The 27,276-nt window shown below is 52.8% G+C and overlaps 8 protein-coding genes across 8 annotated transcripts; 4 read left to right on the top strand and 4 right to left on the bottom strand.

The window, feature by feature from the left end:
- Positions 1–367: 367 nt before the first annotated feature.
- N7539_001943 (uncharacterized protein) lies at positions 368–2,073 on the bottom strand (the record flags this gene model as incomplete). The annotated part of the gene is made up of 2 exons (XM_056931546.1): positions 368–1,358; positions 1,421–2,073. 2 exons carry the CDS (start codon positions 2,071–2,073, stop codon positions 368–370), a joined length of 1,644 nt encoding a protein of 547 aa, XP_056793577.1.
- A 2,114-nt stretch (positions 2,074–4,187) lies between these two features.
- N7539_001944 (acetolactate synthase catalytic subunit) lies at positions 4,188–6,584 on the top strand (the record flags this gene model as incomplete). Its single annotated transcript, XM_056931547.1, has 5 exons — positions 4,188–4,351; positions 4,414–4,512; positions 4,589–4,656; positions 4,758–6,443; positions 6,514–6,584. 5 exons carry the CDS (start codon positions 4,188–4,190, stop codon positions 6,582–6,584), a joined length of 2,088 nt encoding a protein of 695 aa, XP_056793578.1.
- A 2,148-nt stretch (positions 6,585–8,732) lies between these two features.
- N7539_001945 (vacuolar protein sorting-associated protein 35) lies at positions 8,733–11,667 on the top strand (the record flags this gene model as incomplete). Its single annotated transcript, XM_056931548.1, has 5 exons — positions 8,733–8,869; positions 8,983–9,620; positions 9,682–10,676; positions 10,735–11,283; positions 11,353–11,667. 5 exons carry the CDS (start codon positions 8,733–8,735, stop codon positions 11,665–11,667), a joined length of 2,634 nt encoding a protein of 877 aa, XP_056793579.1.
- Positions 11,668–12,579: 912 nt separating this feature from the next.
- On the bottom strand, positions 12,580–14,300 carry N7539_001946 (uncharacterized protein; the record flags this gene model as incomplete). The annotated part of the gene is made up of 2 exons (XM_056931549.1): positions 12,580–13,731; positions 13,815–14,300. The coding sequence occupies 2 exons, from the start codon at positions 14,298–14,300 to the stop codon at positions 12,580–12,582; spliced, it is 1,638 nt and encodes a 545-aa protein (XP_056793580.1).
- Positions 14,301–16,976: 2,676 nt separating this feature from the next.
- On the top strand, positions 16,977–18,589 carry ptpB (tyrosine protein phosphatase PTP1; the record flags this gene model as incomplete). Its single annotated transcript, XM_056931550.1, has 3 exons — positions 16,977–17,139; positions 17,366–17,631; positions 17,738–18,589. 3 exons carry the CDS (start codon positions 16,977–16,979, stop codon positions 18,587–18,589), a joined length of 1,281 nt encoding a protein of 426 aa, XP_056793581.1.
- Positions 18,590–19,492: 903 nt separating this feature from the next.
- N7539_001948 (VanZ family protein) lies at positions 19,493–20,230 on the bottom strand (the record flags this gene model as incomplete). The annotated part of the gene is made up of 2 exons (XM_056931551.1): positions 19,493–20,112; positions 20,206–20,230. The coding sequence occupies 2 exons, from the start codon at positions 20,228–20,230 to the stop codon at positions 19,493–19,495; spliced, it is 645 nt and encodes a 214-aa protein (XP_056793582.1).
- A 667-nt stretch (positions 20,231–20,897) lies between these two features.
- On the top strand, positions 20,898–24,450 carry N7539_001949 (SAGA histone acetyltransferase complex subunit SPT7; the record flags this gene model as incomplete). The annotated part of the gene is made up of 3 exons (XM_056931552.1): positions 20,898–21,969; positions 22,035–23,185; positions 23,257–24,450. The coding sequence occupies 3 exons, from the start codon at positions 20,898–20,900 to the stop codon at positions 24,448–24,450; spliced, it is 3,417 nt and encodes a 1,138-aa protein (XP_056793583.1).
- A 794-nt stretch (positions 24,451–25,244) lies between these two features.
- On the bottom strand, positions 25,245–26,900 carry N7539_001950 (putative serine--tRNA ligase DIA4; the record flags this gene model as incomplete). Its single annotated transcript, XM_056931553.1, has 1 exon — positions 25,245–26,900. The coding sequence occupies one exon, from the start codon at positions 26,898–26,900 to the stop codon at positions 25,245–25,247; it is 1,656 nt and encodes a 551-aa protein (XP_056793584.1).
- Between the last annotated feature and the right edge of the window lie 376 nt (positions 26,901–27,276).

Genomic DNA, 27,276 nt, shown 5'->3' on the forward strand with positions numbered 1-27,276 from the left:
TTCAGGTCGTGCAACCAATTCGTGCAACGGGGCTTGCGCTCGACTAGGACCAACCGAGGCCTTGTTTCAGCAAGCTGGGTTTGATTCCTAGATTCTTCTACCTACACCGTGAACATACGCATTCAATATGGGCATGGGAACCACCAATTACCGCAAAAGAGCTTGATACGCTTTGAATCCATATCCTGTATCTACCGACTTGCGGTGCTGGTAAACGGAGGGGGGCTGAGTCAGATACGGACAGGGATATGTGTGTATACTAGATTTCATCAAGTCATTCCAAATGAGAGATATGCATTTCATTACATCCCCAAGAAAATTAAAGGACAAGCTGGTCGATTGCAGCACCATAAATACTGTGTAGCCGTTAGTACTCATTCCAATCCGCAACAAACGCAACTCGAGAAGGGGGGGGGGGGGGGAGAAGCGGGTCCACATACACAAATGAGCCATTAGACGGCTTGCTGATGACCATGGCCTGCTTCAACTTTTCCTCACTGATACCAGGGAACTTCTTGAGATAGTACTCGTTCCGTAGAGCAGTAGTCACGGCCTCTACCTTTCCTTGAGGCAGCATGTGCACCGTGCAGCCGCCCCAGCCAGCTCCCGTCAACCGACTGCCCCACGTGCCCGCGCGGCGAGCGATCTCGCAGATCTCGTCGACCTCTGGAGCACTGCAATCGTAGGCAGTACGGCAAGACTCCTGGGACTCATTCAACAGCTGGCCGAGATAGCGAATGCGCTTGTCATCCAGCTCAGAAGCTTTGGCCAAGCAGGCCTTGAAGTCCAGCACCCGCCGGGCCTCCTTGAAGCAGTGCAGAGCCCGTTGACGCAGCAGGAAACGCTCAGCCTGGACGGGGAAGGCGGAAAGGAACTTTGACTCGAGCTCCTCTACGGTCATGTCGAGCAAGGTGGCCATTTCCTCACGGGTGTAGCCCTGCTCCTGAGTCAAGACGTCCTGCACGGCCTGAATGACCGAGTCGATCTGGTACTCCAAAGGATCGTGCAAACGCTCTTCCTTGGTCATCAGCTCCTGCTGGAAGTTGCGCAAGCTATAGCCCAATGAGCTGTTGTCCTTAGTCAAGGTGAGACCAAACTTCTTCGCGAGGATCACAGAGGCCAGGGTGCATTCGGCGACACGCAAGTTGTAGTGTCGAGGCGCAGTCTCGGCCTTGTTGGAGGTCACGAAGCTTTGGGCCATGAGGAAGGTGATCTCATCCGTCGCTTTGGGGATAGGGACGTGTTGGGCTTTAAATTGGGGAAAGAATTGAGTATAGAGCAGATATCCTCGCTTGGAGAAGATGGAGGCCGCTTGATCCATGCTGATTTTCGGCGCGAAGGAAGCGATGATTAGAAAGCTGCTTATTCAAGCGTCCGCGATTCCAGCGGCCATGTTGTGACAGACAGTGGAGGAACTTACCCGCCAGAGTACACACCAACCGCACGCTCCGAGACCACCGCAAGATCCAGCAGGTCCTGCTTGGAGATATTGTGGTCGTTGGCCTTCATCACCGCTAGAGCACTAGCGCAGACGAACGCGGCGCTGCTGGAGATGCCACCACCGGGAGGCACATTACCATCCACCAAAATTTCCATGCTGACCGGCACAAGCGCGCCGGTCTTCTCCTTGCGCAAGAATTTCAGGGCACCGAGCATTCCAGCCTTGAAGTAGTTCACCCATTCGTGCTTCTTAGGATCGACCTCAACGTCGGCACCTTGAGGGATACTGAACTCGCGCGAGGGGAACTTCTCCGGGGCAACATTGGCAATCTTGATTGTCGTACCAGATGAACCGGCGGGAACCACCTTCACAGCCATGATCACATCGACGCTCACGGCGGTGGGCAACACATCGTAGAGGTTATAGTCGATATGCTCACCAATAATGTTCACGCGACCTGGGCTGCGCGCCACAAAATCCGGCCGGTGCTCATACTGCTTGTTGAACTGAGAGATCAAGTTATTCCAGCGCTGCTGGTGCTCGGGCGCGACAGAGGTCACCGACGCATCGTCGGTCGCGTAGACCTCGGCGATTGACTCCGTTTGGGGGACGAGCTCTTGCGGGGCAGACATGGCGGGGTATTCGTGGGAGAAGTATCACGGGCGAGAAGCAGATGAAAGAGGAGCTTGGGATGGGAGGAAACGATGTAATACAAAGGTTTCGAGGAACCGTTCCGCGCAGAGATATTCAGGAGGTGAACACAATATCTGAGAATCGAGGTATGGCGAGAAAAGGAAAACTTGTCGGACATGGGACCGATTAGGAGAGCGACCTGAATTGCTTGTGCTCTTTCCCCTCCCCTCCTCAATGATCCATTCCATTGCACAATTCTCCCATCACTGATTTCCCACCTTCCACCGTTCCCCCTCCCATGCTCCACACTTTCCACCTTTCACCCCCGGGTAAACTGACCCCGTTGGGTTTCCTTCGGTGGGGAGAAAGAGGAACTCGGGGTCAGAGAGGCTCCATCACGGCTGGTTTCGGGGATGGTCGGCCCGTTTGAGACATCGAGACGGCCCACAGAACACACAGTCGTGAATACCGGACCGAATCACAGGAACGAGAAAGGGTCATACTACATACTACTACTGTATCTCGGTGCGGTCGCCAGCTCGGCGCAGTGGCGCACGCCTCAAATTCAATACCGATCTGAAGTGAGAGGCTTCTGCCCATGTATGCAAGCCCCCAGCATGCTCCGTAATGCATTGACTGCTCTACGAGGCACGTCTCCGCGCCTCCCGGTGAACTATTGCAGGCTGGTCTCCGTGGGGTAAATCCCACACAGCACCATCCATAACAAGTATCAACTTCGTCATCGTCAAGTGAACCCACATGCTGTGTATGATGGCATTTGTCAAGCCCCGTGGAGGCTCATGAGTATCTCCTCCAAATCTGCGGCCATCGATGGATCATGCTGGACGCCAATAGTCATGCCAGGGTGTGCATTGGTCTGTGGCGCGCTCGACATTGTGATCGGGTTGTTTTGATAACAGCCTTGGAGCCGCCTCAAGAGCGGGACAAGTCCAGTAGCCATTGAAGTGAAGACAGGAACCTCGGCGCGTCTGCGAGGAAACCCCGAACCTATTCTCGCGGACTTCTCCATAAGCTGTCATCCTTCGAGGTGACGGCTCGGACTGCAATCAGACGGCTGCTCGTCCAGGCATAGCAACCGAGACCACAACCACAGCACACACTCCATGACTCCTGTAGTCGTGTAGCGTCATACGGCATTGATTTTTCCGAAGAGACTTGACCCTCTCGGCAAATCACGGCACAAACACGGCCAGTCCATGTCGGCTTGTGCTACCCGGCCCATACAACGTCGGAGCTTGCTGTCGGACACTGCCTTACATGATTCAGGTGGGTTCCGCCCGTGCAGCATGGACAGAGTGACAGTAGTGTGCCGACGTACTCACTACTCGGAAATTGAGATGGACTCTTGTCGTCACATTGTTAGTAAGGAAGACACCCATTACTCCTGCAGAGCCTGCCGTGTAGTTATGTGCCGCAGAAATGCCAATATTTACATGTATGCCACACGTAAGATTCGGTCTCATGTTTGTTCAATGGAACAAAAATATGTAGTCAAGTAACTGGTTAGCGGTCGCATCAAACCTCAATTGGGCGACTACTAAGGTAGCCAGCAGTACCTAGGTAAGCACATGTGCATCTTTCGACCTGCGGCGGAGATTACGGGCCAAGCCATAAGCGCGGATACTAGTACTGTACAACATGTCAGCGAAGTACTACAGCTCTTAGTACCAGGCTAAGACCGAGGACTGCCTGAGAAGTAAGTCAAGTCGACATCTGGACCTCCAGTCCGGAGTCTCGCCTGTGCATCAGTCCTGCGAGGATGGGCCGTGCACTGCATTACCACAAATCGCAGAGCTGGCGGTGGTCAGCACTCAGCACTCGGCTCAGTCCCGCGCGCTCCCAATCACATGATCACTGCTGCTGACACAGAATCATGTGACCTGACTCTACCGCCGAGGTCGGAGAGCGCGAAGGCGATCGAGCCAATGAAAGACGCCGAATATTTGACTCAGAGCGGTCAATCCATTTCGGGTTACGGCGATTTTCGTCTCCCCCAGAGAGATCATAGCAAGGGCCCAGAAGATCTTAATTTTCCTTCCATATTTGCCTCCCTTCTCAATCATCAAGAGCTGTTGGGCTTCTGCCGGTCAATATGATGCCTCTCCGACCGTCAAGGACTGCTCTGCGCGCCATTCACCTCCAGAGGCATGCGGCCTCTGGTCGTCGGTCATTCACGCAGTCGTTCGTGGCTTCGGCTGCGTCGCCCCACCGCTCCTCGCCTCAGAAGCGTGCTCAGAGTACAGCGACAGCTACGGCGTAAGTTTGTGAGACAAGTTGAACTGACAACATCAAGTATCTAATGGATTGTTCATCAGTAGCGACTCAAGGCCGGCGCCCAGCCCGGCCTTCAACCAAGAGCCTCACCGCAATGAGATCTCGCCTCTCCAGAACCGCCAGGTTCCCGAGCTTGACGACTCGTAAGGGCTGCCCCTGGTCCCGTGGAGATCATTCCTCCAGTCCGGTCCTCGATGGTACTAATCACCGATTTGACAGAATGGTTGGCATGAGTGGTGGTGAAATCTTCCACGAGATGATGCTGCGTCTTGGAGTCAAGCAGATCTGTACGTGCCGTGCCAGTTTGTCTGCGTTCTATGCTGGACACTTGATTATCAAACCTTGCCATTGGAGATACTGAGCTCTAACTTGGGTCTTGTCACAACAGTCGGTTATCCTGGTGGCGCCATTCTGCCCGTCTTCGATGCCATCTACAACTCCAAGCATTTTGACTTCGTCCTGCCCAAGCACGAGCAGGGTGCTGGCCACATGGCTCAGGGCTATGCGCGTGCATCTGGTTTGCCCGGTGTGGTTCTGGTTACTTCGGGTCCCGGTGCCACCAATGTGATCACTCCCATGCAAGACGCCTTGTCTGACGGCACTCCCATGGTGGTCTTCTGTGGACAGGTGCCCACGAGCGCCATCGGTACCGATTCTTTCCAGGAGGCCGATGTCATTGGCATCTCACGTGCCTGTACTAAATGGAATGTCATGGTCAAGTCCGTTGGTGAACTGCCTCGCCGCATTCAGGAAGCTTTCGAGATTGCCACCAGCGGTCGCCCTGGCCCCGTCCTGGTTGACTTGCCTAAGGATGTGACCGCCGGTATCCTTCGCAACCCCATTCCTACCCACAGCACTATTCCTTCGCTTCCCAGTGCCGCCACCGTCGCTGCTCGTGAAATGGGCAAGAAGCAGCTCGAACAAACTATCGGTCGTGTGGCTCGTCTGGTGAACATGGCTGAGAAGCCCGTTCTCTACGTCGGCCAGGGTCTCCTTGCCCGCCCCGATGGTCCTGAGATTCTCAAGGAGTTCGCTGAAAAGGCCAAGATTCCTGTGACCACTACTCTCCAAGGTCTGGGTGGCTTCGACGAGCTGGACCCCAAGTCCCTGCACATGCTCGGCATGCACGGTTCCGCGTACGCCAACATGGCCATGCAGGAGGCTGACCTGGTCATCGCCGTTGGCGCCCGTTTCGACGACCGTGTGACTGGTAGCATCCCCAAATTCGCTCCCCAGGCCAAGGCTGCCGCTGCGGAGGGTCGCGGTGGCATTGTCCACTTCGAAATCATGCCCAAGAACATCAACAAGGTTGTTCAGGCCACCGAGGCCGTTGAGGGCGATTGTGCCGATAATCTGCGCATGCTTTTGCCTCACGTCAAGCCAGTTGCCGAGCGCCCCGAGTGGTTTGAACAGATCAACGACTGGAAGGCCCGTTTCCCGCTCTCTCTTTATGAGCGCCAAACCCCCGAGTCGACCATCAAGCCCCAGGCTGTGATTGAGAAATTGAGTGATCTCACCGCTCACATGAAGGACAAGACCATCATCACCACCGGTGTCGGTCAGCATCAGATGTGGGCTGCTCAGCACTTCCGCTGGCGCCACCCGCGTACCATGATCACTTCTGGTGGTCTGGGTACCATGGGCTTCGGTCTGCCATCTGCCATTGGTGCCAAGGTTGCTCGTCCCGACTGCCTGGTTGTCGATATTGATGGTGATGCTTCCTTCAACATGACCTTGACTGAGCTTTCTACTGCTGCCCAATTCGACATTGGTGTCAAGGTTCTCCTGCTGAACAACGAGGAGCAGGGTATGGTGACTCAGTGGCAGAATCTGTTCTACGAGGACCGCTACTCCCACACGCATCAGCAGAATCCTGATTTCGTTCCCCTCGCCCGGTCCATGCGCGTTGCTGCCGAGCGTGTCTCCAAGGCCTCTGAACTTGAGGCTAAGCTGAAGTGGCTGATCGAGCAGCCTGGCCCCGCCCTCCTGGAGGTCATCACTGCTCGCAAGGTGCCTGTCCTGCCTATGGTTCCTTCTGGTCGCGGTCTTCATGAGTTCCTGGTCTACGATGAAGGTAAGCTTTCCATGAATTCTGACTTTCTTCTTATCAATCGCGTGAATAAAATGCTGACTTTGAATTAAAGCCAAGGAAGTGGAGCGCAAGGAGATGATGAAGAAGCGCAATGCTCCCACCGAGGTTAACATGCGCGAGTAAATGCCTCTCCTCGGCAACCGCACCCGTTCCAAACCCCCAATTTCCCTGATGTTTACCAGTCATTTTGCTCTTTTGTTCTATCATTGATATCCATGGCGTTTCTTGCGGGTTCATCAAAAGCGATTCGGGAAATCATCAAAGTTCGAATCAAACGACCTCATTGTCACCAAAAAATCTGGTTTTGCTTCCCCCTTCCATCATGAGACAGGATCCGCGCAGAGAACTCTCGCTGCGTCGACTGTTGCTCCGTGATGCCCGACTTTGACCGGCTCTTCCCATCGAGTACATTGCTTGTGTCATCATTTTTTTGGGTTTCATTGTCGTCTCTGGTTATTCCTCGGCCTCTCACGTTATACTCCGTGTACATAATGTTTGTCCCGTGATCTTTAGTTGCTTGATCTGGGGGACCCTATCCCAGATACTACATGATCCTCAGATTGACAGGGATCGAAAAGCCTCATCCCATTTCCACAATTTCAGTTCTACTTTAGAATGCCTCCGTCTGAGCTCAGCATGCTGACATTGCACGTGGTGCTGACGATGCGTGGAATTTGCATTCGTAGAGGCCGGCTTCATAGTTGCACTAGGATTGAAGCTTATGCTGGACATCTGATGCCGGGGGCGGAGCATGATGACACTCTTTGCCGCTTTAGACTTAGGGTCACGTCGAGATGCGAGCTGAGAACTAGCGTGCGGGGAGTCATGGACGACTCTCAACAATCTTTCCACGTGGGATATATATGTGAGAACTGAGGACAACCTTAGTCCACTGCTTCAAGCATGTCTTACCCATGATCCTTCATAGGTAGTTATACGCATCCAGTCGGGAACGTCCAGTTGAGGGACATATCGGGCAAACACCTGTTCAGCGCTGCTCTCGGTACATCTTACGGGGTATTCCACCAAACTAAGCAGCAGGGAAACCTCTGTGTGACAGAGTTTTCAGCACATTAAAGGGGCATTTTAATCTCAATGCCCGTTCGCGTGAAATCTGTCGTCGGAAGCTGATGAACCGTGGAATATCGAGGTCGTCTCCCAGCTGAACGAATGCCCGGCAGGCTTGTTGAGCACAGCAAATTGGTCCCGTAGACATGGTGGTCTAATTATATCCAAAGTCTACCCATGTATCCAATGGAGCTAGTTCCACTCAGGATAAAAGTTGCTGAACCCTCGCTTCCTGATACCTCTGGGACCCAAAAGCTCGTATATCTGAACATCCCGACATTCCGCGTCCGGTCTACTCGGGTTCTGAGGGCGGCACTCGATCCGGTACTTCTTCCAAGCCTTGACACTTGACCCAAGTGAAATCAAATACGCTCGCAGAAGTCTAAGAGAAGAGTTCAAGCGAGACAGATGTGAAGTCATAGTCAAATTGACGGAGGCTCCAGTTCTGCGGCTAGGAAGCTCTCTCAGTGTCGATGTTCATACAAACAGGCGCCCATGAACCAGAGTGTTCGTAGAGCTTGGACAGCATGAGGCACATTGATCAGATTCAACTCCAGCCCGATCAATCAAAGCACATGGAGTGAATCCTTGCACACAACTAGCTTCATCCATGAACAACAGCATAGCTTGGCCCAGCCCACATAATTACCTATCCAGAATACCTAATAACCGAAGACAACAGTTAGTTTTGAGCATGTGTACACTGGACAACTGGACATCATTGGTAAACAGCTTCAATTAATGCAGAAATAATCGTTTATATCATAGCAGCATGACGTTCCAGCAAAGTGCTGGCCAAGAGATGAGGTATCCAGGTAATATACAATAGAATGGAGTCTTGCACTCTTTGTTGTTGTTGATTGCTGGCTGAAGGTCTTCGTTGACTTGGATGTTCTTGCGCGGATAGGCGGGAGGCCTCAGGCCAATGGCAGTGACGTTTTGGCGCCTCGTGCAGACCCAATGAGCTGCGCCTCTCTTGTCTCCGGACGGGCTTCGCAACATCGGAACCACATCAACCTCACGTTTCCCCAACCTCCTTACGGATCACGAAACTGGCTAGCGTCAAGATTCCTGTTTGAGGTTCTCATCTTCGCGACTCGGAATTGGGCCTCGTGAAAGCGCACACCACTGCTGGAATTGCTCCTGCAGTGCCCGCCGAACCGCTTGCTCTCTCACCTCCGGCTCCCCCTCACTCCGTCCACCATGGCGAGCCCACCGCCGGTCGCCGAGGACCAAAGCCGCCTCCTCGAAGAGGCATTGGGAGTTGTCCGACAACAGTCGGCCATGATGCGCAAATGCTTAGAAACACCCGGGAAACTTATGGATGCGCTCAAATGCGGGTAAGCAGCTAGCTCCGGGCTCGGGAAGCTTCAAGGCAGCAGCGGTCTTGAACATTCACGATATGGAGACCCACGTGCTGATCGCTGTCGACGCTGACCTTCAATGTCCACAGATCTACTCTTGTTTCTGAACTGCGTACCCCGAGTCTGGGTCCCAAACAGTATTACGAATTGTACATGGCCGTTTTCGACGCATTGCGACACCTGTCCGTGTACCTCAAGGAGAACCACCCCGTCAATCACCTTGCGGATTTGTACGAGCTGGTTCAATATGCCGGGAATATCGTGCCCCGTCTGTATCTCATGATTACGGTCGGCACCGTCTACATGTCAGTCGAAGATGCGCCGGTCAAGGAGATTATGAAAGATATGATGGAGATGAGCCGAGGCATTCAGCACCCGATTCGGGGCCTCTTTCTTCGATACTACCTCTCCGGTCAAGCACGCGACTACCTTCCCTCGGGAACCGGTGACGGCCCCGAAGGCAACCTCCAGGATTCAATCAATTTCGTTCTGACCAACTTCGTCGAGATGAATAAGCTCTGGGTCCGACTGCAACACCAAGGTCCATCCCGGGAACGAGATCGCCGGATACAAGAAAGACGCGAGCTGGAGCTTCTCGTCGGCAGCAACGTCGTACGTCTGAGTCAGTTGGTCGATCTGGAAGCATACAAGTCTGGGATCTTGCAGGCCCTTTTGGAACAAGTGGTTCAGTGCCGCGACGTTTTGGCCCAAGAATATCTCCTAGAAGGTCAAGATGAGCCCCTTTCCCCGGAGGTCATTGAGCAATTTCGATACTAACCAGCCGATAGTTATTACGAAAGTCTTCCCCGATGAATTCCATCTTCATACTCTCGACCACTTGCTCTCGGCAATTGCTCGACTCCATCCCCACGTTGACTTGAAGAAGATTGTGATCGGGCTGATGGATCGTTTGTCTACCTACGCGACAAAAGAGAACGACTCTCCCACAGAGCCCGAAGTGCGACGGGAACACGAAGAAGAAGCCGTTGTCCGACTATTGAAGAAGCTGGAGCTCGACAATGAGAAGAAGGAGAAGCAACAAACGGAGGCTGGAGAAAGTGGCGCGGACAAGGCCCAGGAGAATGGCGTTGCAGAGTCTGCGAAACCCGGGGAAGCCTCCGAGAGCGCAAAAGAAGAGGGCGAAGACCAAGGTACTGCTACAAATGGAGATAGCGGAAAATCCGTAGTTCCCGCTGAAGTGAAGCTCTACGACATCTTCTATGATCAAGTGGTGAACTTGATCAAGACGAGAGCACTCCCCATTCAGGACATCATGGCACTTCTCGTGTCTCTGGTGAATCTGGCTCTGAACATCTACCCGGACGAGCTGCATTATGTTGATCAGGTTCTCAATTTCGCTGCTGGAAAGACCGCGGAATATACCGATCATGCCGATCTTCATTCGGCTACTACCCAACAGCATATCCTCCATCTGCTCAGTGCTCCCCTACGCTCGTATATCTCGATTTTTACCGCTTTAGCACTTCCCAATTACCTACCTCTGCTGGCGTCACAATCTTATCCAACTCGCCGTGCAATTGCAGGTGAGATTGTGCGAAGCTTGTTGAAGAACAGGACTGTGATCAAAAACACCGAGAACCTCGATCGTGTGCTGCAGGCAGCTCGGGTTTTGATCAAAGAAGGACTCCAGCAGTCAAGTGGTTACCCTGGAGCACCATCGCAGCGGCGTGGCGGTGAGACCGATGATACCATTGAGGAGCAAGGGTGGCTCGCCCGATTGGTGCATCTCATTCAAGCGCCTGATAATGATACACAGCTCAAGGTCAGCCCTAGTATCAGTCTAGTGTTTGGGGAGAATGAAGGCTAATCATTTTTTACAGCTTCTTCAAACCACGCGAAAGGCCTATGCGGATGGCAATGAGCGCATCCGATACACGACACCCGCTCTTGTCACGGCGTCAATTCGTTTAGCTCGAAAGTTGAAAGCGCGCGAGCACTATGACGACAACTGGCAATCACAATCTTCTGCTCTCTATCGATTCCTTCACCAATGTGTCAATAGTCTTTACCAGCGGGTCAACCCCGGATCCGCGGATCTAGCACTTCGTCTGTTCGTCATGTGCGGTGAAGTCGCGGATCAAACAGGATTTGAGGAAGTCAGCTACGAATTCTTCGCTCAAGCTTTTACAATCTACGAGGATGCTATCAGCGACTCGCGCGCGCAGTTCCAAGCAGTCTGTATCATCGCAGGTGCCCTACATGGGAGTCGAGGGTTCTCAAAGGAGAACTATGACACATTGATCACAAAGGCTGCTCTACATGGAAGCAAGCTGCTTAAGAAGCCTGACCAATGTCGAGCAGTGTATCTGGCCAGTCATCTTTGGTGGGTTGTCGAGAACCCTCAGCGCGGCGAAGAAGATTCAAAAAATGTAAGTTTCGACGAATTTCTTATTTATAATTGGCTTTTCTGGGCTTTTGATGTCTAACTCTTCTATTAGCTCTATCGCGATGGTAAACGAGTGCTGGAATGCTTGCAGCGCGCTTTGCGAGTGGCCGATGCTTGTATGGACACGGCTGTCTCTGTGGAGCTCTTTGTTGAAATCCTGAACCGCTACGTCTACTACTTTGACCAGCAAAACGAGACCGTAACAACCAAATACCTGAATGGCCTGATCGAACTCATCCACTCAAATCTCCAGAGTACCGAAGACGAACCGAATCCTAGCCTCGAGGGCCCGAAACGTCACTTCGAACGAACACTGGACTACATCAGGTCTCGCGAATACGAAGGCGTCGTGACCGAGCGACAATGAAAAACAAAAAGACGAGGCTATGGTACTTATCATTTTTCGTTGCTCGATTCAGAGCGGATACCCACAGCAAATTTTGGATCTGGAAGAGAGTAAAACCTCTCTAACGGAAGCTTTTTGTTGCTGTCTTATGTACTCGAAAGCAGGGGTTTTTCTTGAGTCTCTGGCTCGGGTTGCCCAGTGCCATGTCCGTTTGATTTGTTCAATTCTGTGCCTTTGTGTTTCGTTCTTGCCGTCTGCCGTTGAGAGACCATATCCTCTGCGATAGTGCATCTACTTTTTTTCTTCCTGATTGGAAGCATATACAGATCTTAGCTTGTCTACAGACAACAATGGTAATTATATAACACTCTCGCTCTCGTCTCCGTCGAGCGTCCCGAGCGGACGCGACACACACCGAAACTATGTGGAGGGTCGGTCCTACGGCAACATTGGAAACAGAAAGGACTATGCTACCTATGTTGTTGACGTAGAAAGTGCGATTTCCCGAATAAGTCAGATCTCAGCACGAGGCTAGCGAGAGATAACCTATCTGTCTCACTTCGGTCGTCGACTTGGTCTTGATATGGGTTAGATCTAACCATCAACTCGAGGCCATGCAAGATAAAAGAATAGCTCATAATCATAAACTTCATTAATTCGATGCGTATAATTGGTCCAAACGCCGTAAATCATGTCGTCATGATGAACGCAGAAAAAGAACAAAGGTCAGGGTATACTTTGAAACAAGATAGACGGGCAATACATTCGAGACCTGTCCGACGGTTCTGGCAATGTGAAAGTGGCGAAACAGGGGATCGGGGCACCAGCATTTCATCGTCTCTATCACCCAGCAAATAGTATTCGAGTGCAATAGCTGTAATATGCAGACTGGACCCTGGCGTAAGCACCAAGGCTCAGGACAAAGTGGCGCGATCATAATGCCCATGGCAGATCAGCTTCTTCGACACGCGTACATGTGAGATAGGGCAAGCCAACGGTCGGAGTTTCCTCGCAGGAGCCAGACGTACTGTGGGCTTGATCAGAGCCCGTCTTCAGCTCCAACTCAAGAAAATTGCGTATTAGAGGCTTGACGATTTCACGAGCCAGACGCTTCAACTCGTCCAATTTGCGCTCGAATCGCTTGAGAGTTTCGCGTGTATAGAGTGGGTCAGACGATGGAGTAGGAGATAGCTTCAGAAATCGTTTGACTTCATCGTGCGCGAGGTATGCTTGTGTGGATGAGGATCCGATCAGTCTATACACGTGGGCCACTGGATCTGGTGGAGCAATGGGTCTGGTAGATGTCGTTTGAGAGCCGGCCACAGCAGGCGGTGGACGATTTGCACTGGTAGGGTGTGATGTCGTTTTAAGGATTGGAGCAGGTGGAGAGTTGGTATTCTCAATGAGCCACTGGCGAAAGAGCGATACGGCGAGCCAGTCGAGATACGCATTAGAAGGGCCAACTCGTTCACCGCGAGAGGTTGTGAGAGACAAGCGAAGGAGTTTGCCCTCGATGCGGGCTTTTAGGTCCTCGAGGTCCTCGTACTTGTCCTCTATCAAATCGAGGACGAAGTTGGGTAGCGGCGCATAGGAGTCGCTGCGTAGATTCGGTAGCGCGGCGGGCCATTGTCCCACGACATGGACAAGCGCTTCTGAGAAGATCACCCGACTTCGAGCCAAGTATCCTAGCTTGAGATAGCTAGGCGGATATTTGGCAATTTGCTTGAACAAGCGCGAGCCGAAACCCAGCAGATGGTGGTCAACTCGTGGACCCGTCACGGGAAGTGCATCGTACATGTCTGCAAGTGCCAGTAATGACTTGCACTCTGTATAAGCTGAAGCAATGTTGACACTGTTGAGAACAGGGGCATAGTTATAGAACAGGCGGAACAAGTTGTCATAGTCGCGAATTATAGAATGGACAGCGTCGCGCTCACTGTTCGATGGTGGCAAGTTCGTTACCGACTGCATTCCAGCTAGATTTGCCATGGACCGGAAGTACCCAGCTTGGACGTTGCACGGTTTCGCTGATGCCGGGGAGAAGACGCTGTGGTCGCTCCCAAACATGGGCGCGTAGGATGGTCGCTAATAAAATGAACTTGCATCAGCTTACTCCGTCCTCGTCTCGTCTCGAGGAACCAGAATACACTGGGATAGCGCCATCTTACCTTTTGTACCAAAATGGGTTCCTCATGTTCACCACGGTTTTCCCAGTCCAGCTCAAATCTCCATCTTCGGCTATCTTGCCCGCGTGCTGAAAGCTTCATCTGCTCCACTTGAACCAGGGTCGAACCATTCGACAAGGAGCCCTCACTTAAACGTGATGACGAGCTGTCCGATTTAGGGGGATTCTGCACCGTTGCGGTTTTCCCAGTCCAGTCCTCGCTGGTGCTAGCCTCGAAGAACCCTGAGCATTGGGTCAGGATCAAGCGGTGGAGAAGATAACGGCGTTCTTGCGCGCCAGCACGAATCACGATCTCGGTGTCCCCAGTGTAGGTGAAAATGGGAAAGTCGTTCGCAGACGGTTGCGCCGAGCCGCCATGATGTGAGCGCCCGGATCGATGGTTGCGGCGCGAGGAGTGCGACGGTCGCGACGCGATTGAGGGTGTGCTGTGGAGGGGTGTCCGGTCGAGAATATGCGCCGACGAGACCATTTCGCAAGCTTGTTGTATATGGAAGCGTGGCCGTTCACCCCGACACGATGCTACATACGCTTTCAGGGGAATCAAGAATTATCGCGCGCGAGAGGGACGGCGATCAACATCTGCTGTGGCACATCGCAGCGCACACAAGCTCCGGTGATTCAGGAACACCCGGAAGACTGGCGGGACTGTGCGACAACAAATGTCGACAGTAATCAGATTGTTCCGGACTTGGCCAGACACAATCCTCTATCAGAGAAAGTGGCGAGAGAGAAGGCCAACAAGGCAGGAGACCAAAAGAGAGAAAGGGAATCAGCAACAAGGGATTCCTAGTGGAGGTGCAACAATATTTCGCCTCGACTCTGAGGCGTGCACTCTTGGCCGAAGGCAAGATTGTAGTTGCCAAAAGACTAGCTTAGGTTGACTGCCAAGTACGTCTCTCATAAGAGGATGGGTGCCCTGTTTGAGGGCTGGTACTTAATCAGGAAACTTCCGGTTAAGCGCACCAGGACAATGACGCGAATGCTGAGAGGCCTGGAGATATCGATTTTGGTCCGGTGGGAGACAAGAACTGTCATCGATCCCACTCCTGCGCCACTTGAAGATAGCCGTCTTAATCATGGTCGTCCGTCTCTCTACTTTCTTGTCAGCCCTTTTGTCTGTTTAGATCAACGATTGTGGCACTGGCTTACTCCAAAGTAGTACTAGTCGGTACTCGGTAGTCACTGGTCAGAGACTCAGAGTAGTAGTACTGTTGTACCCCGAGAACCTCCCATTCGAGTGACAGCGCTGGACTAGTAGACCACTGGACTCAGCACTGCAGGACCCAGGACCGACTCGCCGCTCCGACTTGTCAGTTGTGTTGTGGATGTGGGTCACCACAAGCAGCTGAAGTCTGAACGTTTTGAGGGGAACTTGTTTTGAGTGGGAGTGGCAACGAGGCGGGCTGCAGGGCGCTGGCCAATTGACCCCCGCTATGAAGCGGGCCTGTAGACCCGGCATTCAGTCAATAAAGGGAACATTGCTCTCGGTGAAGTGTGATAGCTAGCAGTGATCCTAGACACAATACTATCCTTCTTGATTATATTGAGCTTATTGATTTGTGTCTTTATATATCAGAGACTCCTTTAGATCTTGGTGCTCTTCGGGTGGCAGGAGGAGGGGGTGCCATGCGATGGGAGAAGATGGACAGTGGCATCAGGTGACAGAGCCACAATGAGCGGATCACATGTGGCTGAGTTTGCAACACTCTACCACTCCTAACATATACAATAGCGCTATTACAGCAGGTAGTATCGTCATAAAGTAGCTTAAAGTCCACTAAAGGGCACCAGAGTATATTACACTGGACTTGCTCAAACACACTACTAAGCCACTCACCTGCTGTACCTGAGGTCGTAGGCAAGTGACCTTGGTCTGACCTGCCATTATAACCTCCGACCTTGACAACCTACAGGTGGCCTCGTTCAAACACCAGTCTACTCCCAAAATTTCGCTGTCATTTTCAATTTGGCCAGGATCATCGTCGCGCTTGTCTCCGTCGCTGAAAGACTTGCGTGTTGTGACTCATCATAAATGTACCTGTATAGGTAGCTGCTAAGTTATTGAATATCTAATGATGTAGGTTGGGTAGTAGATACGAGGCATGCACTGGTCGGGCCAAATTTGCAACCGTTTTCTTCTTCTGACGGACGCCCGCCCCTGATGATGCGGCGACTTCATTTCTTTTGTTGCAGCTCATTTCCGAGGCCAGTTCATCTGCGGTCTCTTGGGCCTACAAATCAATTCTGATCCCGGTCTTAGTTTTCCTCCCTAATCTGCTACATACAACCATCAACTCGACGCCGCGTTGCCCGCCAAGAGGCATCCATTCCGTTCTATTCTTTCATTAACCGCTTACTGAGTCCCCGTTCGGTTTTATTCCGATTTTCCTCATTGCGCTTTAATCCATATAGTACTTTACGTTGATTTACCCTTTCTGCCCTGGGGACTTTTGACCATCGCGACTGCTTCTTCTTGTTCTTTCTATCCTTTCCTTTCACCCCGCATATTCTCACTGAATTTCGCTCCGACTGCTCATCATCATCGGCGAAGAGAGACAATTACTCTTCACATCGCGTTCCGATCGAGAGCGGGCCTATCGCAAACGTACGCCGGTTGTGGACGAAAGTCACACGATTGGCTTTGAACATACTTGGTGACCCTCTCCTGGTCCAGTGCGAATGACGCCTTCAGCCCCTCCATCCTCTTGACGCCCACCTCCGACGACTAAGACCCCTCCTGCCGGGCTCGGGCTCGGGAAGTGCGCGCGCGTGCGATCCTGCCATCATTCATAATTCCCCACGTAAGAATAAGAGCGTCGGAAGAGGAAACTCAAAACCCCCGAACAAACGAGAGGGTCTTAGATCACCGGACGACAGAATCCTGGCCTGGGACACACCTTCCCGGGGCAGCTTCTACAGCTGTCCCGATCTGTCCTCGTTGCAGATATCGCAGGTCTCAGCCGCCGCATACGGTCTCGACCGTCTCGAGGTCACCACCGACCCTGAAGTCTCGCGATCCCCCTCTCCCGACTCCTCCACAGCGCCATCTAGCCTCAAGAAGCGGTCGCGAAGCCGAGTCGTCTCCAGAAAAGCCCGCGGCGTCATCGGCAAGGTCCGCGCTCTACAACGCATCGCTGCCGCCAAGATGGCGCATCCCTCGATCAAGATCAATACCAACGTCCAGGCGACAAAGCGCGGTCTGCCCAACGAAAGCGATGGCGGAGACGTGCCGGCGGACCTGGGAAATTGCCGGCTAGAGACTGGAAATACAGACAATGTCCCTCCATTCTTGTGTCAATCAGTTTCGGGTAAGTGACACAGCCAGGTGCAGGGCGTCAGCAGAGGGGCAAGAGTCCCGAAAATGACAGATACCAAGGGATAAATCTTCTTTCCATGGAAAGAAAGAACACGGGAAAAATATCCTCAGAGGCACCGAAAGCCGGCTTCGCAGATTCGGAGTCCTCGGTCATTCATACTGCGATCATTCATTTAAGAAACGAGCATGGGCTGACCCGTTGGCATGATCTTTTCTAGACATTCACGAAAAGTTTGACGACCTCGAATGGATTCAACGACAGCGACTGGCCGATGGAATGCTTTCCAACGATCCCGCCCATCCTTTTGCCCTCGAAGGCGATCCGCAGGTCAAAGCCCGCAATCGATACGTCAACGTGCAGGCCTTTGCCAACAGCCGTGTTCACCTGCAAGTGCCCGAGGGTGAATGTGACTTCATAAACGCCTCGCCCATTGTTCTGAAAGACTCCGTGACGCAGGAGGCCCGGACGTACATTGCGACTCAGGTATGTTTCACGCGGTTGAACAGATATGCCCGCTGCCCTCGTTCATCGAGGGGTCCTTACTCGATATGAAGGCTGAACTGACCCTCGCCTACCTTTTGTCATATAGGGTCCCAAACTTGGTCATTTGGCGCATTTCTGGCATATGGTACTCCAGGAGAGTAAGGACGAAGCAGTGATTGTCATGTTGACTCAAACCTTCGAAGGAGGCCGTGAAAAGTGTTCGCAATATTTCCCGCTAGACCTGGAGCAGGCCACGATGATTCTCTCGGACAATGAGTCGGATCCTTTTGTGGCGACCGAGGGCAGTCCGGATGAGACTCCTCCAAACGCCGGCCAAGTGACGCTTTTAGAATCGACCTTTGACAAAAAGTCACGCTCGGAAGTTCGTAAGCTGGAGCTGACCATGGGTTCCGAGTCCAAGATCGTTTGGCATTACCTCTTTGCTGGCTGGGCAGATTACTCGAAGCCGGAAGGCAGCGACCGTGCGGCTCTTTTGGAACTGATTCAGTCGTCTGCCGCGAAGGCAGGCCCCGACAACCCGCGCATCGTGCATTGCAGCGCAGGTGTGGGCCGCACCGGCACCTTCATTGCCCTCGATCACCTCCTCCAAGAACTCGAATCGGGCCAGCTGCTGCAGGTCGACGACCCCACCGTGGACCCCATTTTCGAGACCGTGAACCAGATGCGCCAACAGCGCATGATGATGGTCTACAACGAGATGCAGATGCAGTTCATCTACGAGGTTCTTCGGGAACAGGTTGACCTCAAATTAGGCAACCTCTCCGTTAGGGCCAAGGACTCTCCCGCTAGCAATTATGATGAGCCTCGCTCTGCCAAGCTGGCCAAGCTCAGCGCACACAACGACTATTTGCCTACTTCGAAGCCTGAACTGGAAGAAACGACACCAGCTCAGATTCCCAGTCCCAGCGAGACATCACAGTCTTCCTCTCACGAATAATGCCCGATCTCGAATTCATCATGCCTGCGCCCACCTTCCATTATTAATGCCCGTTTCTTGTAATCACCTGTGCCTGGAAATCTCGGCCAGGTCTCGTTTTGAGTCTCCCCTGCCCCATGCTGCCCTGATTGTTTGATTCCACTTGTCTTAACTCCTGGCTGGCGCGTCGCATCATGTCATGGTGCCCTGAGGTGTTTGGGAAGCCTCAGTGCAAGGACTCGAACGTCTTTATCCTCACATGTTTAATTTGCCTTCATGTATATCTTTAGTCCACCAGGATGGTTCGCTTAGATTCCTACCCTTTTTCCTTTACACTTACTGTGCCCTTCATATCATACCCGGACAGCACTCACGAGCCCTTGAATTTCACTGTCCCGCTTCAGCAGCAAGTACTCTCAGCATTTTGCCATTACAACGGCTCGCTCGAAACCTTCCAATTCGCTCCGATATTGTTCGAGTTTGCGGATTGCTGTATCATAGCATCATATTCATGTGTGTCCATCAGGGACTGAATTACCGCAAATCACCACACAATGTGGCCAGGCGCGAATACAATAAGATGGATTAATTAACTTTAACGGTTGTATACATGACAAGAACGCCAGATCTCCTAATCAGGTAGTATCAGTGACCAGAATTTGACCATATCCTCAGCAGGCCTGGTAAGAAGCGCACAGTCGCTCGAAAGATTACATCAGAAGAAACGGTAGACAACACATGCACGGGCGATCGATCAACGTATCAGCCCCTAAGCGTCTTCTTCTTCTTCTTCTTCTTCTTCATCATGATCATCATCATTGTTGTCGTCGTCAGTTTCGCCTCACACACACTATAAGCAGAGCCCAGTAGCTTTAACATGAAAGAGTCAAGTGCTCAGACGACTCAAATCGAAATTCTTTGAGTTTAGTCGCTTCGCTTCGCGGGGATCTCAACAGCCGAATGAGTCTCAGTATAGCTTGGAGGCGCAGGCCCGTGATCCGAAGGCTCTGGACCCTCCTCCGTGTCCCAGTTGTCAATGGCATTCTCATCCCAATTGTCCACTTCTTGCTCCAAGTTCGTCACGCCCGATTCTTGAGGACCGAGACCCTCTTCATCACGAGATCTACCAAGTCCAGTTCCAAGTTCAACGTCCTCGTCCTCTCCGCCTTCCATCAGACCGAATCGGCTCTGGCGACGGCGCTCTAGCATGCGGCGATGATACCAGCTGCAGAGACCCACTGCGCCGAGACTGCCGACAACGTTGGCGAGTATATCGAACGGATCAAAGTCGCGCCCATTGGGAAGAAATCCCTGCACAATCTCTGAGCCGAGGCCCAAGAAGAGAGTGCAGACCAAGAGGGTGATATGTAAGGTGCGCCGCCGTGATGTGTCCACAACCCAATAAAAGGCAGCGGTTAGCAGGAAGAAGGTGACGAGGTGTAGGAACTTGTCATTCGGTTGAAGATTCGAGGGAATTGACGAGGATGTACTGTGGGGGAGGAGACCAATATAGGCGGCGAGAATCAAAAGGAAAGCAAATGCTCCTAGATAAGTGTGAGTAGGACCAAGCTGAAACTCCAGGTTGCGCAGGCTACTACTGCACGATGCTACCTTTTTGATGGGGACATGACACGTACCTGCGAAAGGGTAGCGAATACGCATGGTGACACTCGTGAGAGATGCTCAAAATTATAGTGAGATCAAGGAGGGGCGGACGCAGCTGAACAGAATCTTCAGAGCTGTTCGTTCCGGTTGACGCTGCCTTCAGTTTAGGTAGGCTACGCAAGCGAGGTTGAGGTGAGAGCAGCTCCCGGCGATCGAAGTGGTCCCGGCGCCTGGCTGTGCGTCATATGTGGATTCTGGGCTTGTCAGGCTGGGGTCCTCAATATGGAGCAGTTGCGGCTACCAGATCATCACAATGAACTTTATTAGAAAGTAGTCTTGGTCAGTCGGTACGAGAGAATATATGAAATTCTATGCTAAAGTTCAATGGTCGATTGGGGGGTGGGGGATGCATCTGATATCGTGAAGTCTACCGCGATCAGCCGTTTCTGCAATCTGCCGCACTCCGCCGCCTTTTAGACTGGCGTACTCCATCCCCATCCAGAAGAACTTCCCTACAGGAGCTGTCATCTTCTCCATCAAACCACTCTCTTATTTCATCCCGAGCGACGGTTTCGGTGGTCTCTGCTGTCACCTCTAGCTCGGCCACACATTCTGATATACTTTTCGCTCAATCTGACCTACCGGTTGTCGACTCGCGGCCTGCCATTCAAATCGCGGAGAATCGAGTCTCGCCCGCCCCCATAGTCGGGGATTTGGAGCGAGCATGTCGCTCGGTCACCACGCCTGGCCTCCGGGCAATGTTCGCCCTCCGGACGAGCATCAGGATCTCCAGCGACCCGTCAATGGCTTTGTCAAAACCCTGTCAGGCTCGCGGACCCCTCAAACGCGCGGGTCCATCAGCGCCGAGGGACCCAACCCCGGCAGTATGACATCGGAACCTGATATGGCCGCGGATGAGGACCCGCGCATTGCTCAATTTCGTGAAATGTTTCGCATCAGTGAGGCGAAAATAAACGCGCTTTTCTTAGGCGGTCTTCCCAGGGAGGATGCTGTGGCCGCTGATCTAGACTTGGGCGAGCCTTCAAGCCGGACCGAACGCGTCGATGCGCCTGCGCCTCCACCCAAGGCACCCGCAAAGACCGCCCGCAAACTCGACGATGACTACGATGATTATGACGATGATGATGACGAAGAGGATACGGAAATGCGCGACGCGCCAGCTCCCCCCACCAAATCGAAGAGCAATCCTCCATCCCAAGGTACGGTCAGCGCCGCGCCCTCGGTACCACGATTTGGCAATAACGAGGGCGCCAAGGAGGTCAAGAAAGAAAGCGCAGAGGACATTCGCAAAAAGCTCGAGCAGGACAAGAAGGCTACGGAAGAAGCCGTCAAGCATAGCTTCCATACTATGTTCTATACTTTGGAAGACGATCGATACGCGATGCTGGATCAGAAAAGGCTAGAGGAATCCGAGCGTCAAGTAGAAGCCGAGATGGCGGGTCAGAACACTGGGAACAATACTGCGCCTGGCGACTCCAATGGACATGGCAGTCTAAGTCAAACCAATCTCGGTGCCTCCAGCCTGACCTTGAAGAATCTCCTGGCACGGATTGATCAAAAGCGCGACATGGTAGCGGCATCGGATGCAGAGCTTCGGAATTTGATTCGAGAGGTGCGCAAGAATCGTAGCAAATGGTACAACGAAGACCGAATCGGCCAGGAGGAGCTCTACGATGCCGCCGAGAAGGTCCTCAACGAGCTCAAAGCTATGACTGAGAATTCTGCTCCCTTTTTGAACAAAGTCAACAAGCGTGATGTGCCTGACTATCACTTGAGTAAGTCGATGATTATTTCAGCTTCGTGGAGAACTCGGTCTGATAGTCACTTTTCTCTCCCACAGTTATTCGACATCCAATGGATCTTGGAACGATGACCAAGAAGCTCAAGGCCATCACCTATAAGTCGAAGCAGGAATTTGTTGACGATATCAACCTCATCTGGGCAAACTGCCTCAAGTACAACACGGACCCCAACCATCAATTGCGAAGAAAGGCCCTGGTGATGAGGAAGGAGACCGACAAATTGGTACCCCTCATTCCAGACATTGTCATCAGAGATCGTGCTGAGGTCGAGGCTGAGGAACGTCGTGCGCAGCTCGCTGAATTGGAAGATGGTGGCGAGGAAAGTGACGACGAACCCATCATGTCGTCGCGAGGTCGCAAAGCCCCCGGCAAGAAGGCCTCTCAGAAAGGGACAGCTCCGTCTCGCAGCACCCCGAGTGGCTCGGAGGGCCCAGCGGGTACAGCTACGAGTCAGCCTGTTGGACCGGTCCGAGCTGACTCAGACACGGCTATGGAGGCAAGTCAGAATGGTCTCACTACACCACCTCATGGCTCGAATACACCTTCTGATCCAGCGGGGCCCGGCGCAGGCGCTGTCCCTAGCCAATTGGGTGATTCTATGGAGATCGATGGGCAGAACCCTGATCAGCCCGCTCTGAGTGCGCTGTCAGCGGCTGGAGGTGAATTCGAAGACCCTGAATATAAGGTGTGGAAGCAGGTCACCAAGAAGGACCGTGCTCTCATTGCCGCTGAGAGACATCGGCTGCTCAAAGGCGACAAGCTGAACCCAGATGAGCCGGCTTTGCTCAGGACAAAGGCCGGTATGCGTCGATGGCTTCGTCATGAGAAGCAAGCTGCAATCGAAGGCGAGAAGACGCAAGATGCAGGTCCCGAGGGACTTGAACCCGAAGCGACGGGCGCTTCACTCGCTGAAGGAATCGAGGTCGAGGAAGATAAGATGATTCCTTATTATTACGACGTCATGCACGGTGTACCGGACCTCCCAGCACGAACAGCGTGGAAGGAAGATGCCGACGGAAACATCATGGATACTTCCGAAGAGTATCTTCGTGTTCTTCCGCCGGGTAGCTTCACGCAACCCGACAGCAAACTGTCCCGAAAGATAGACTCCAACATGCGGCAGATGCAAGACACGCGCAAGATCTGTTCTAAAATTGGCATCGTCAAACAGATGCAGCTTCAAGCCCAGGTAAGACCTCCCTAACCTACAAACTTTTCTGTCGCTATAGAGAAGAATCGCGTGCTGACACAGTTATCTAGATGTACGCCAATCAGTTTCAAAAATATAATCCCGAGCCGTTCATCGAGCAGGATATTCCTCCTCACGTCATGAACGATGAAGGCCCTGTGATGACAACCGGCGTCTGTCGAGCTGCGCTACAGCGATCCGTCGCCAAAATCTTCTATCATGCTGGGTTCGAGGAGTATCAGCCATCAGCGATTGAGGTGGCCACGGACGTTGCCGCAGATTATTTCCACAAGCTTGGACAGACAATCAAGTCTTACATGGAAACCCCCAAAGTTCCTGTGAACGAGACCGAAGACCCTTCATCTACAACTGAGTGGAAGCGTGCATACAGCGAACCCGAGGTGGTTCTGCATACTCTTGCTGCTGTCGGAATGGATATCGAGGAACTGGAGCTTTATATCAAAGATGACGTGGAGAGGCTGGGCTCGAAGCTCACGTCTGCTCATGATCGCCTCAAGTATCTCTTCACTGAGCTTCTCCGTCCAGCTCTGACCGATGTGGGCGAAGACGGATCAAAAGCCTTTGCAGACGGCAGCGACCAGTTTGTCACGGGAACATTCGCCGACGATATCAACGACGACTTTCTCGGATTCAAGGAGCTCGGTCTGGACGTTGAATTTGGGATTGCGTTCAACAGCGTGCCACTGCACTTGCTACCGAGCCGCATGTTTAATGCTGCGCAGGCCCAAAACACAACAGCTATTCAAACAGAGGATCTGTTCCCGCCGCCTCCTCCCTATGCACGAATCACCACTGAGAATGTTGGTGAGCAGATTGGACTGGTCCAACAGTTCCTCAAGGGCAAGCTTGATGCCAATGGTGACGAACCGCTTGTCGAGGACCTGGAGCTTCCTCCCAAGCAACGACCTATGCCAGCTAAGACTCGTCTTCCCGCGTCCGGCAAGATCCCAGCCCCGACAGGTCTCTCTGGTAATACCTCGAGCCCTCAGAAGAGGCCTGCACCGCCGAATGCTCCCGTTTCCAAGATTGGTCCCGTGGAGCCCAGTAAGAAAAAGGCCAAGAAGAACAGTGGAGGTCCACTTGATATGCCAGGCTTCCCTGAAGGTGACGCCGATTCGGTGGAAGCGAGTGATCTGAAAGATCTCAATTCATCGATGGATGGCGCCGGCATGCCGGAGGGTGAGACAAGTGCTACTCAGGAAGATCCCACGACTGGACCCTTGACCAACGGTACCAGCGCCTGATGCCACGCGATGATTCTCTAAGCTACCTAACGAAGAATGTTGGTTTGTACTATTTGACACAGCGTCGCCTATGGAATTTCACTCTACAAAAATTCTCTGCCTCTTCCTCGAAAATCCCCTCCCCGTTTCCCCTTGTCAGGGCTTTCTTTTCGACTTTTCAATGAGAAATCATTCTTGTCCTTCCCAATCCCAGCGGACCACGCTATATACATGTCTCGGGGGCGTCAAACCTTTTCTTTGGAATTTGCGGTCACGCCACCAGAGATGAGGGACGGTCTTTTCTTTGAACCTTTTCTGCTCGAGCAATGATACCCAACGGCCCTAATTAATTGATCACACTCGCCAGGCATTCCATTCTGTTCTCCTGTTCCCTTCTTTTCCTTCTCCATGTACCATGAGTATGTACCACAAACCTTCTCTGCCTTGAGGCTTGGGGAAGCGTCCTGCATTGACCCCGAGAGGGTGGGTTATCGTGCGATGATCTAATTTGACCTGGATGAACTGTACGGGTCTTGCATCTTTCCAACATGTAATCTATTACAATCATTGTGGTGAGCGGCATTGAGAGAAATTCCGCTTCTAAATATCTTGAATGATAGGAATCCATTAAATTTTGAATCATCTTAATAAATCTTTTTATGAATGTCATTGGTGTAAAGTTCTTACTTTTGTGTCAGGAAGATCTATGATAAGTATTGTACAAGAAAAGATTAACGTAGATCAGACATCAGGCATCAGGCGCAAGTGATTTCTTTCCTCGCATCCTCAAGGCCGATCCCCATCTGAATCCAAGTCTATTTCCGAGAGCCAATTGACTCCATCCCATCCATCCAAGGCCTCAGCACCTCTGGTAAAACGACAACACCACGATCTGCATCCCAGCCGTTTTCCAGGATGGCCGCAATGATACGCGGCACAGCCATGGCAGTACCATTTACGGTATGTGGGAACCGCGACTCCTTGATCTCGCCGCCACGCACTCGCGTGCCGAGTCGTCGACTCTGGTAATCAGTGCAGATAGAAGCGGAAGTGACTTCTCCCCAGGCCGATTCAAGTTGCGACGCCGAGGGGTCCACGACGCTGGTAGAGTCGGCGGATGGTCTGTACCGGGAGGGGAAGAGTGCTTCGATGTCACGCTTGCGAGTGGCGCTGGCGCCGAGATCGCCGGTCGGCATTTCCAGCACGCGACAGGGTAGACCCAGGGAGGTCAGGATCTCGGTTTGAATGTCGAGGAGCTCTGCGAATAGGGTGTCGGAGGTAGGGGTGGGGGTGGAGGTGTCCTTTGCGCTTGAATCGGTGGCATCCAGAGGTAGATTGTCTGTCCAGGCGAACAATTCCACTTTGGTGAACTCGTGAACGCGGTAGAGGCCCTTGGTGTCGACGCCGCGCGAGCCTGCTTCAGCACGGTAGCAGCGGCTTACGCCGACGAGTTTGATGGGTAAGTCCGAGGCGTTGATGTCACGGCCGGCGTACATGGCTGCGAGTGGGATCTCGGCCGTACCGGTTAGGGAGCGAGGGGGTTTGGAGTCGCGGTCTCGTTCATTTTGCTCAATGGACCAGATTTGTTGCTCGTTGTGTTGATCTCGGGGCTGGAAGCCACATGCCTCGGCGATGTAGGAGTAGACAATGGAGGGAGGGGCGACGGTCTTCCAGCCGCGTCGACGGGCCACGCTCAGTGCGTATTGAATCAGAGCTTGTTCGAGCATTGCGCCCTCGTTGATGAGAAAGTACCAGCCCCATCCGGTTGTGGTCGCGGAGCTGGTGAAATCCAGCAGACCGAGCTCAGTACCGATCGTGACGTGTGATCGCGTTTGGATCTCCGTGGAAGACTGCTGCGTCCACGCCGGGGGATTGCCCTTGGGATCAAAGTTGAGGTAGTGCACAAGACGTGGGTCGTCGCCAATCGGGGTCTGCGAGGAGGACAAGTTCGGTAGAGCAAGCGCAAGTCGATTGAGTTCCTCCATGCAGTCGGCTTTCCGGACCGTCATCGCTTGCGACTCATCCTTGAGACGTTGTGCCTCTGCCTTCAACCTTTCGAGTTCTGCTCCGGTACTGGAGTTCGCGTCACTGCTTCCAGACTGTGCTTGTCGCGCCGCGATCGAGAGCTTTGCAATGGTCTTTTCGAGCTGCTTGATCTGCGAGCGCGGTGACTTGAGGTCGTGGTCGAGTGTTCGCGCCTCGTCCGCCAGTTTCTGTATCCTCGAGGGATATTCTGCATGAGCGGCGTAGTTTCGATCGATACAGTTCTGGGCGTAGATTTCGGCATGTTGGCGGATATGCTTGACATCTGGAGTGGCTTTGGGCGCGGTCGCGGGTCGTAGGATTTGCTGGTGCTGGTGCTTCCGACGGTGGGTGGTGGAGAACGGGCGCGATGGGTGCACTCGCGACCAGGTGCTCGAGGTTAAACATCTGCACTTGGAGCAGACGTAAGGGGATATGGAGAACGCCATGGTGGCGGACGGGTTGTGTTGGCAGCCACCAGAGTAGATAGGATGTCGAGGAGGACAGAGTCGGGTCAGTTGCAGGTTGAGGTACGTTGGGTGGTGCCCGTTGGAGAGAATACTGAAGGTCAATGTGAATGTATGGGTTGAGGAATTATGGAGTCGCGGTCACTGTGGAGCTCTCGGTGGTTCCGGTCTCTTTGGGGACGTTTGAAGACCCTCGCAATCATGTGGGCTGGATCTGGTAGAGATGGATGTTGAATGGTACACTCTACCTTTGTGACTCTCAGAATCGTACTATCTATCTCAAAGGGCACAGACAGCTCCCGGTTTTCTGAGGCTTGTTGAAAATTGTGGGATCAATACCGGACACAATCACATCATT

This window comes from Penicillium diatomitis, assembly GCF_028827545.1.
Source record: "Penicillium diatomitis strain IBT 30728 chromosome Unknown utg000002l_segment0_segment0, whole genome shotgun sequence".
NCBI classification, from domain to species: domain Eukaryota; kingdom Fungi; phylum Ascomycota; class Eurotiomycetes; order Eurotiales; family Aspergillaceae; genus Penicillium; species Penicillium diatomitis.